Source organism: Eurypyga helias, unplaced genomic scaffold (assembly GCF_000690775.1).
Source record: "Eurypyga helias isolate BGI_N326 unplaced genomic scaffold, ASM69077v1 scaffold36766, whole genome shotgun sequence".
NCBI classification, from domain to species: Eukaryota; Metazoa; Chordata; class Aves; order Eurypygiformes; family Eurypygidae; genus Eurypyga; species Eurypyga helias.
Genome location: NW_010256606.1, coordinates 718 through 11,967, shown reverse-complemented (window position 1 = coordinate 11,967; position 11,250 = coordinate 718). Strand labels below are relative to the sequence as shown.

At 41.0% G+C, this 11,250-nt stretch overlaps 1 protein-coding gene across 1 annotated transcript in view; it reads right to left on the bottom strand.

Moving 5' to 3' along the window:
• The window catches only part of C6 (complement component 6), a 22,143-nt gene extending 11,137 nt beyond the window's left edge, over positions 1 to 11,006 (bottom strand). The window contains exons 1-8 of the mRNA XM_010153725.1: positions 10,986 to 11,006; positions 9,862 to 10,006; positions 9,066 to 9,207; positions 8,082 to 8,220; positions 5,925 to 6,125; positions 2,294 to 2,534; positions 1,466 to 1,588; positions 330 to 496 (exon numbers count right to left, since the gene is read on the bottom strand). Coding sequence (XP_010152027.1) covers positions 330 to 496; positions 1,466 to 1,588; positions 2,294 to 2,534; positions 5,925 to 6,125; positions 8,082 to 8,220; positions 9,066 to 9,207; positions 9,862 to 10,006; positions 10,986 to 11,006 — 1,179 coding nt within the window. The remainder of the gene's footprint in view (positions 1 to 329; positions 497 to 1,465; positions 1,589 to 2,293; positions 2,535 to 5,924; positions 6,126 to 8,081; positions 8,221 to 9,065; positions 9,208 to 9,861; positions 10,007 to 10,985) is intronic.
• Positions 11,007 to 11,250: the final 244 nt, after the last annotated feature.

The window sequence follows — 11,250 nt, the reverse complement described above, 5'->3', positions numbered from 1 at the left end:
AAAACTGTTCCTAGCACCGTGCCATGCTTTCCTGCACAGTAGCTAACCCCTGCCCATGCCTGAGCTCTTGCTGGTGCCGGAGTATTATTCCTCCCTCTTACTCTCACTGGCCATGAATGGTGCAAACCGGGGTGGCTTATAAACCAACATGCACAAGAAGTAGCTCTAATAAATGTTTGGTGTGTTTGTGTTATGCCCATATATATGTGCATTCATACCCCACATAGCGTCATCCTGATTTAAAAGATGAAACACCTGCAGAGCTCTCTGAAGAGCTGCTAAATGGTGGCTGCTTTACTATCTCAGTATTTTTCTTGTTTTTCTCATACCTCAAAGTCAATCACCACAGGATTGTCCTTTGTTGATTCCAGCCAGTTTGTGAAGACTGTGTGTCCTGGAAAAGACCCCTTTTTCTCCCAGGCCAAAGCTGCAGCGTACTCTGACCTGCCACCTCTTACCAGGGAGACTGACCGTTCGGCAGACTCCAAAATGGAACCTGGAAGAGGATTTCATCAGAGTGTTTTCAGACAAAGGCCTCCAAAGAGGGAAAGTACAAAAACAGACTTCTAACAAAAACTGTAAGAGGATATAAAATAGTATAGTAAGATTAATTTTTTGAGGTTGCCCTTGGAAGGATGATGTCTAAGATCAGGAAAACAATCCCCACTATGACAGCGGCCTGTCATAGTCCTTCAAATGAAAGTGTCTGAGACCTTAGCCATGGAGATATTCAGAAGTACACAAAACACTTGTGGAAAATTCAGGGGATACAGCAGACTCCTCTAGAAGAATACACTGCAAGGCAGGATCTTTAGTCCCAGCTGTAAACATCTGAGTAATGGGAATTGATCATAAAATGAGGACAAAAACTTGGTGGAGGTTATGAAATCCTTGTTTTTAGTGATGCAGAACATGGCTCTTGCCATTCTTGCAGAAAATGTACCAACTTTCTGCAGTCCCTGAGTCACATTTCCAGCATTGCCACGGGAGTCCTGCACCTTGATGCCTGCTTGGCATTAGAAAGATAGGACAGGAAGGTCAGGTAGTGCTGCCCAACTCTCTCACTTGAGCACTGAGCGACCCTTAAAGAAGATCAGGGACTCAGTCATGATCACATGTTTCCATCTGTGCCCATTTCCCAGTTCAGCCTGCCTGGCCCTGGACCCAGGGCCATGGGGAATTTTTGTCAGATCCTTGACTGACTGGAAGAGCCAGTGCCACCAGATTCCCAGTGACGGTGCACCAGAGCAGAGGAGTGCTCTCACATCATAGTTCCTTTGCCAAGTAAGAGGATGTTTCCAGTGCTTGTTTGAGAAACAAACGGTGAAAACCACCTCCTCTGATAGTGGCAGAAGAGCATCTGCAGTTCAACAAAGCTGGGAGGTCATCTGTGGCACCTAGCTGAGGGGAGTGGTATCTCTTAGGGTAAGTAACAGGACATGGGTCCTGTTCTCATCATGCTCACCTTTGTGTTTCACAGTCATCCTGTTCGTGGTGCATCTGGTACTGACTTTCTTTTTCTTCCGGAAAAACACACGCCTTGTTGTTTCTGTTCGGACGCACTCTGTTGATTCATCTACCGTCAGGCCTAGAAATACCACAGAGCAGCAGCTTCATCACCATAACCATGTTACATGATGGCACCATGCCCCGGGGCTCCCACACTGAGGTAAGGCATTACAGGTCTCCCTGCTCCTCACCCACACTGGAGACTTCTCTACTGCAGACACCTGCTTCCCCAGGTACAGACAGCATCAGACTGAGTCACGCTTAACATCCCCTTGAGGTACCTTTCCACACCCATGCAAGTTACACCACTGGCATTAAGGTTCACAGCTTTAACCTTAGATTTTCACTTTTGCAGTATTGTCTTTTAATTTTGACAGTCTGGCAAAATAATTTTTAAAGTAGTTTCTAATCTATACCAACAGCTTTAGTGATTGTATACCAAAAGGTACCACTTACACCTCTTAGACCTCAGTCTCAAACTGAAGTATGCTGAAACACCTTTTTCTGGAGGCACCTGGTGGTCTTGATATGAAGTTCTTAAGAGGTTTCCCTAAACACAATGATGTTTACCAATTAAGGAACGCCTTGAACTTCTCAAATTAACACAGTGTAGAGCAAAAATTTCTTCTTGCTCTATATTTAGGCAGTGTGGGTAATTCTGGCTCTGTGCAAGTCTAAAGGATTTGTTGCTGTTGGAGAACTCACTATGTGGTGAAGGCCTAAAAACGGTGATAACAAAAGCTAGTAAACAAATCATGATATTTGTATGTTAAGGATTGCATACCCGAGTTCTTCAGCTCCTCAGAGCTGTATTGGTAGAGGATGTCATAGGAACCACCCATCTTCCCAGAGGTGTAGTAGTGAGTGCCAAAGTCATCAAATATTCTGCTGTATGAAGCGTAGTTGTATTCCAGGGGTAGGTGGTTAAGTGCTTTTAGAAAGACGTCTGAGAGCTGCAGATCTGACTGTTTCATTGTGAAGCTTGCAACAGAAATTACTTTATGGACTCTAATGAAGTTGGAATTCTAGAAATAAGAGAAGGGGAGCATTAGCACCTTCACAAGTAGTTAATTGCACAAAGTAGAGGAGCCACGAGTATGTCCTGAGATACCCTAACAAGAACGAGTTAATCCTGTGTAACATGCTGGTTTAACCATGAACAAACTAGCCCTGGATTTCACAAGAGTTTTGTGAGGTTCTTGAGGGCAGTGCTCATTACTCCTTCACATTGTGGGAATATATAGCATTCCAACAAAAATCAGGATTCCCTGAGCACCTACCAAACAGAAAGCAAAAGGATTCTTCCCTTAACAAATACATCAGCAATTGATGAGACAACCAAAAGTTTCAGAGGAAAGGCTTCAGCTTATAAGCATCCAACGGATCATTTGCAATAATCTGGTGAGTGGGTATTTTGGGTACTATCTCATTGTTATGAAGCTTTACAATTTATCAGAGCTAAACCAGAGAGATGAAGATCACACTGTGTCCAGGTTTCACAAATGTGAAAGGCAAAAAAAAAAAAAAAAAAAAATGTTCAAAACCTGAAAACATTTCTTACACGTAGGAAAAAATGATGTTTTTGAAACAGCTAATTCATACATTTTTGCAATGGTAGAGCTGGTTCATGTGGGAATTTAACTAAATAGAAAGGAGAGGAGTAGAAAATACTGCAAGAATGGATTTATGAAGTGATATGGGAACTCATGGCAGGAGGTCGTCGAAGCAAAGAATTCAAGAACAAAAAGAGGGGCAGGAAACGGGATCAAATTACCAACCTGCAGATAGGAAAGATTCATTATTAAACATTATTAAACATTATTAAACAATTTTCTTCTACTGAAAGAAGTAGAACTTCTTCTACAAGGCTGGCTCTACTCCTGTCTCCAAGGTCACTTGGCTTACAAGACACCAGGTAGTCTTGATGCTGTAGACAGGAAGTTCCCCCAGCTGGGACTGAGCAACATAATGCACAAGCTGGACTTCACCTCTTGGTTCTGTGCAGCACTGCTCATTTCAGTGCTCTTATCTGAACACTGGAAAATAAGCTAAGCATACTCACCTTTCTGCTGCAGTGAAAATAAGAATGGAAGAAATAGGGTATGAAACAATTTCCAGATTGTACTCAGCTCCTAAAATACCCTGTGGTAACATAATTTTTTTTAGGATTTTTACATAATTTAGGTTCTGATCCTCAATTTTCAGCTAAGCCAGCTTACATTTCAGTTATGACATATAAAATTACAGGCTGCTGTGGCAAATATTGATTCTAAAACCTTAGTTGTATAAGAGGCACTTGAATGCTAAAAATTAATTTCTGCTTGACATGCATCTCACATTTGCATTATCTGCTAGTAAAAGTATCTTAAGTGTTTTTATTCCTGGTAATTAAGTGCTTTTATTACTAGCAATTTAGCTTACAGTTGTCAAACCCAGTGATTTCTATGTTAAATTCCTGAGAAGTGCACAATGTTGGAAACCCTCCCCTGTAGAACAATCCCAGAAAATCAGATTTCAATGTCTCCAGTCATTTCTGTGCACGTGTTTAATCACAGAGGTACCCCCTGGTGCCTTAGCAAGCTTTACCCATGAGTACCAGATACTAATACAAAATATTAGTAGATCAGTGATGATTATTCCCAAAGAAAGCCTGGTCTAAATCAAGAATGAGTACTCAAGTTCAGTTTTGTTATACGCACTACTTCATTGACAAAAAGCAGCCAAACACAAGCTGAGCAGGACTGATGTTGAAACCAGTAGTTTTAGGTGGAAATTTTCTAACAAAGCAGGATCTCACTCAAACATGCTAATTGAGTAATCTTTCCTCGCAAATATCATGAGCAGACTTGCCACAGGATCATGTCTGTCCCTGCCTAACATTCCCAGGGATGGAGATAGCTCCCTCTTTGAGTTCTCAGGTTTTGAATTGTAGTTCGAACAGTCCAACTCATATAACTGCTGCCAGAAATACTAGAAACTTGGGCTAAGGGAAAAGGCACAAACTCTGATACAAAGCCTTCAGAAGTCGTTTGACATCACAACATGGGAATTCAGTGACAAAGATGTGAAGAAAATAGCATACAAAAATAACTACATGCAGCAGGATGGACAAGATTATTAAAGCAGTTTGTAAGGAAGTTTGTTACATAATATTCGAGTCTCACTTTAAGACTCTTTCCTTATGTTTAGTACCCAGAAGAGGGAGAGGTGATCACCTGGTCTCTCTCTACAGTCCTACCTGGTACTTTTGGGTAAAGAGACATTTATGTAGAAACCCACCCAATTTCTTTCCATCAATGCAAAAAGAGGATGATTACCTAAGATGCAGATCCCTGTGGAACTGCTGTTGCCTATGGATATGTAGCTTTGGTCTGGATTTAAGCCAACAAGAAGCCACCATTCCACCAAAATAAACTTACAAGTTGTACAGAGATACCTACATTGGAATGAAAGGCCAGTTTTCCCATAGCTGGAACTTCAATATAGTTTAATTCAGACTAGATATAGTGGACTAATTAAACAGTCAAGTTACTTAACTATTAAGACAAGTTACCAAGACCTGCAATAAACTTCCATTATAGGAAATCTTAATATTGAGACTGATATTTTCATAAAAGATTCGTTCTAATTGTATTAGGACCCTTGGGTTTCAACAGACCTTAGTTTCAGTCAGTCCTATAGCCTCTTCCATGCAGAATTCCAAACAATAGCCCATCCTTTACTGACACTAAACTATAAAAGTACATAGTCTTATATCTCACAGTATTCACCTACATTAAAAGCACAGAATTTTACAGGAAATAAGGTTTTCTCTTCTCAGAAACTTTTCCGTGGATTTGCTATTTCTGATATTATCCTTATGATCAAGTGCATTTTGGCAGCCATGAGACTCCAAGATGCAAGTTAGTTACCAAAAAACCTAACACAGATTAATTCCCAGTACACACATATGCATAACATTCCTAAACGCACTTAATTTCTTTTAGACTTGTCTGCTACTGTTACTACATGGCAATCTGCTTTCTTAATAACTAGGACAGGGATAGAGTGTTTTACCCAACCTGATAGTCTCAAATCTATGTCAAATCTATGCTTTTTAAAATGCAATAAGCCTATTATTTCTGTACCAAAACAGAAAAACGTGTTGCATTACAGAAGGTATATGACAACCAGGAACATTATATAGTATCACAAGAGGAACTTTTAAAATGTGTAATTCTAGTGGGGTTTTTGGGGGGGTTTTTTGTGTGGGGTGTTTTTTGGTTTTTTGGGTTTTTTTTGTGGGTGGTTTGGTTTTTTTTTTTTTAATGTAATGGCAATGCCTTGATAGGAAAAGTAGCCTTTGGTAGCTCAGTTCTGAAATGAGCAGGCAGAAATTTAATGGAAGGAAGAAATTGGAGGCAGCATTCAATTACCTTTTCATATGAGGCTTCAATGGCTTTCTTGAAGGACGAAGATGATGTGACTTTAACTCTTGTCTTTCTTGAGAATAAAAATGGGATACCAGAAGATCTTCGACCACTATGAGTGGATGAACTACTTCCATGAGCACTGTCACTCAGGGGAGTTAAATCATTGTAGAAATCTGATGTTACATCATCCTCTTCATCTATTACCTGGAGATTCAGTGAAGCAAAACATATTTGCTGAAATTATAAACTGAAACAGAAACCTATTATGCAATGAATTCTTGATTGTTTTATGGAAGGAACATGCCTGATAATTTGAGACATGGCAGTAAGATACAAAAAATATTTCTTAACACAAAAGATGAGTCTGAGAAAGATTAATAGGTGAGATAAAAACAAGATAAGAAGTAGACTTACTGATAGGCATTTATAGAAGATTAAAAAAAAAAAAGGCATGTAACACTTCCTTCTAAAATTCTCCCCCCTTCATGTCCCATAGCTTAGGAATTATTTTCAACAAGTGTTTCAACACAATTTTCAGAGGTTCTCAGGCCTTCATACTGTGACCACACTATAAGTCCCAGGCCCATGGCTTCTAGGAAAATAGCTTTATGTTTTCTGTCCTTTCTTCTTAATTCCCAGTAGGAGGAATAACAGGTTTTCAGAGGAGAATCTTAGAATAACTTGCACTGTTAGCACCCACACGTGCATTATGGGTTAAAGGTAGCTGGAGAGGAGCTGCAAAGGAAGCCTGCTTGACCAAGTTGGTAAACCTCAGTGGTGATGTTGTGCAAAGCACCAAGGCCAGTTCAGCATCTATTCCGAAATTACTCAGTTCCCCAAACTCAGGCAAATCCCTGTGAGTGTTTGAAAAAATCAGTTTTTCCCTCCTCTAGACCTGTTTAATTATAAGGCTGCTAAGGACCATGAAAGATGAGGTGGTCCATTCCCCCAGTCCAGTTTCATTCTCCAAGAAGTCATATGCTTTTGCATGAAAATACACTGGAATTCCAAGAAGAAAGCCTGGTCCAGTGACCCCTCTATACCAAAGGCTGCTTTAAACATTAAACGATATTGATGCACTCTCAAAAGTGAGAGTCAGAAAACCCTTAACAATTCTGCAAATGGATATAATTTAATATACCACACAGCTTTAAAGAGGCCTGTGCAAACCAAGGCTTGTTTTTACCCAATGACTGCACACAGTCATTTTTCCCCACCATTGACAAAACTTACATGTCATGGCCAAGACAATTGCCGTTTCCATGGAACATATTAGGGTGTCCTTTGTTCAGTTGCTCCTGCTAAAGTAACACTTAAAACCCACAGCGCTCATGGTAAAAATAGGCAGTTCATATTTCACCCATTTGTAGACATTTTTTCATATCCTGTTATTTCTTCCTCCCCTGTGCAGTATCTGTTGCTTCAGACAGGGCCTGGTGATACGTTCATAGCCAGATGTTGTGCCCTAACCACGGTATTCAAAGTGTTCTAAATCTCAGTGTCTGAAAGTCTAAAATATCAGATGTAAAAAAATATGAGTGATTCCCAGATTTTTCTAAGATACAAGCCAGTTCATTTTGTCCTTGACCTTTCCTGCAAGACTCCTGCCTGGACTAGGTACACTCAGCCTCCCAGACTCTGTGTCTGCATCCTCTCTGGGCTGCTCCTCGCAGGATTTGGGCAGGAAACAGGCAGGACTGAGGGGCTGAAATGGCTCAGGGAAGAACTCTGTCCCAAGGCTGTAGACAACTGGAAGGAAGCTGGAGTTAGGGCAACCACTGGTACTGCAGGGATACAGTGGTGATGCTGAAATGAGCTTTGGTCTTGAATGAGCCATGGGCCAGCTTATGTCAGGGTTAGAAGCGAAGCTCCTGGTACCAGGTCAGAGTGAAGACTTGACCACAGCCATGAAGAAGCAGGCAAGAACCCCAAATCAATCATGCTGACTCTGATATATAGTGCAGCAAGTAAGCACAGATCTGAAAGGCATGAGTAGAGCCTCCCAACTGCTCAGTTCATCGCATTTCCAGACATCACCTGAAGACTCACCAGGCTGAGAAATCTTGTCTTAAAACACGTTACTACCTAAGACTTGGGTGCATAACTTGGACTGTGATTACAGCAAAGGTTTTTCATCTAGGAATTGCTGCTTGAGAGTACCTGAAAGTTGACATCATCCAGGTTCGCAGGAACACGGTATGACTTCCTCGTCTCATTGCGCTTCACTGTTGTGCATTGTCCTCCATTGAACGAGTTGCCAAGAACTTCCCCTCGGCTCTCTCCTGCCAGAATGTGAAATCTAACAAGAAATTATTTCCAGAGATTAAACAATCCCAGAAAGACATATAGACTTGAGACATTTAGTGGTATATAGCTGCACTGAAGTTTTTGAGGTTTGAAAGAAAGAGTATGAGGATCTGTGTTATGTTACTGCCTTGAAAGAAGTTCCTCTACAAGAGCTTCTCATTCACACTGAATCCACCTGAAAAATGCTGTTGTAGTAGTCCTGTTTCCTACTTTCCAGCAGTGCCTAATCCTCTAGATAATCCCAATGACAGCATGAGATTATCATTCTTAAACAGAGAAATATCTAAAAATGGTCTAGGAAAATTAAGAAGCAGTTCTACATTTAAGTGATGTTACCAGAGTGCACTGAGTGCAAAATTCAGCTAAAAAAGGTAATACTACCTCGGACAGGCATCTCATGCTTAGGTTTTACACTGCTTAAATTGGTAGCCTGGAAAAGATAGTTGGGACCATGTGTGCTGTATCATGGACAAACAAACATCTGTAGAGGAGCATCCTCAAAGGTTCTCAAACACTTGGCATAACTGAGCGGCAAGTTGCCAGCATGTGATGCTGATGTGAAGGTTGCTGTGAGGCAGGAAGGGTGGCTCAGGCAGCAGTGCTCCCTGACAGCTCTCTACTCAATGCACCAGCAGTGCAAGGCAGGACTGGTAGATGCACTGGGAAGGTCCTAGCCAGAAGGTTTGGTTGCATTTTTATAATTTCTTGTTAATTTTAGTTTGAGAAATTATGTGTATTAACAGGGTACTCTTACATGCTATTTAGGGATTATCTTGTTTATGTGAATTAGTGAGATAACAATCTCAGGTTTATGAAAAATAAGCAAAACTGGCTTACCCGCTGCCTATTAGGTGCACACCTGGGATGGCCTCATACTTTCTGTTACACACTGTCTTTTTCCTTCCACAATTTCTTTCGTCGGAATTGTCCCCACAGTCATTTTCTCCATTACATTCCAATTTTTTTGCAATACAGCGACCTGCACCAGAGAAACAGCAGCAGCAAGAAACTTTATGCAAAGATTCATCATGTCTGAGTGCAGAAAAGGGCAGTCTGTCTTTTTCCCTAGTAAAGGCATGAATTTGCTGCAGGAATTAACAGCGAGACAGCATAACACCTAGATTGTTCCAATAAGAAATGATCGCTTCACTTCTGCCAGTTTTGCCTTGCTTTAATGGTGCAATGTCTTAATTTAAGGTTTAGCAAAAGGATATGTGGGTGAATCTATTCTGAGTCTAGTCAGCTATATTTAAATTTAAGCAAACAAGAAATACCCTCAAAATGGTTTAAAAATTTAATAAAAATAGTGCAACTTTATGTTCAGACAAACTCTGTGGATATGTTTGTACATGAAAATTTGTGTAAAGAAATATTATTGGAACAGTGCTACTGCCTAGCTATCATGGTCATACTGACATTCCAGGCTGGAGATTGCACTTGAATTTCTTTTAGTTAAAGAAGAAACTGCAAACCTAAGATGTTACAAACATATATTAAATTATTATGTAGACTTTTCTCCCTTCTCCTTTTCCCTGTAATCTGCACATGGAATATACAAGACCTTTTTTCTCTCAGTGTCTAATCTGTTGACTATCTAATAAAGCAGCAGTTGGGCAATGAAGACTATCATTACCACTTTCACACTGAAACTTATTCTTGCAATCAACTTCCACTATGTTGCAGAGCTTGGTTGGGAAGCACGGGCGGGAATCCACCAGTGGCTCACTACAGGCCTGGCCCCCAAACTGGGATGGTCGCAGGAGTGTCCTGACACAAAACTGAAAGACAGAATAAACAAAACCAGGGTTAGTTGTGTGAGCTGTATTTGTAGCTAGGTGCCCCCCACGCAGAGCCACATGCCTCAGTGCTGCTGAAGCTTTACTGAAACCAGAGCTCTGAAGGAAATAACCAGTTATTTTTGTCCTTACGTCCTACTGCGCCATCATCCCAGGGAAGGCAGACAGGGAACTGAAATCCTAGACCCTCAACAGCCCTGACAGAGCATAGATGATTGAACACTTGATATCATGGGAGGAGTCGAAAGTTCAGTCCCTGTGTCTTCAGTTTTAAAGGAACAGTAGGAAATCGTGTGTGAACAGACTTATGGAGGTTCCTTATCATCTCTGCTGGAACACAAACACCCTGACAGTGGTGTGTATCCCCATCCCCAAACAGACGGCTTGGCTCCCACACGTGGGGCCCTCCACCTGAGGAGCACTGGGTGACTGGGGAGGACAAAAATGTTCTTCCTCAAAGTTTCTGCTACTGAAGATCTGGGAGCAAAATCTGGAGCTCACTAGGTTTTCGTTCGCAAGCTGGTATTCTCCATGCAGAATAACAAAGGTGAAGGCTGCTAGACAAATCACTTCAGATACATTTTCCTCTCCACTCCAATGGACAGCTGGTGAGACCAGTCTGCATGTGACTTAACTGATCCTCCTCTAAGAATTTTCCCCCACTGGATAACAGTTCCTTGCAGACTTCTGTTACCTTCCTCTCTATAGACAGACCGTGGGGTGAAACAATGCATCAGGATGTCTAGTAAAAATCTAGTAAAAATCAAGTAAAAATCCAAGTGACTGTGAAGGGAGAGTGTGAGGAGCAACTCCAAACCATCTGAAAGCTTTTGAGCTCAAGCTGATCCTTACTTACACTCAATTTGGAAACCATAACACTTACTGTATTATTTGTGTGAGCTTCCACCTCTTCATTGCTCCCTCTCACTGGGACCTTGCTTACACTAGTCTTCACACTTACCTTGGGAGTCACGTCCTCCATTTGGATGGCTGTTTATATTTATAAAGGTCATAAGCAACGATCTTTATAGCTTGGAGGGAAAAATGGATCATAGTCCACAAAAGCACTTTTTTTCCTTGAAGTAGCAAATATGTTGCATCAATATTTTTAGTTCATAAAAATGAACAACGCTTCTATATATGGACGCATAGGGAAGAAACTCAGCCATTTAAGAGAATATTGATTACAAAAAAAGATCAGTTCAATTGAGAGCAATGCCCCCTTT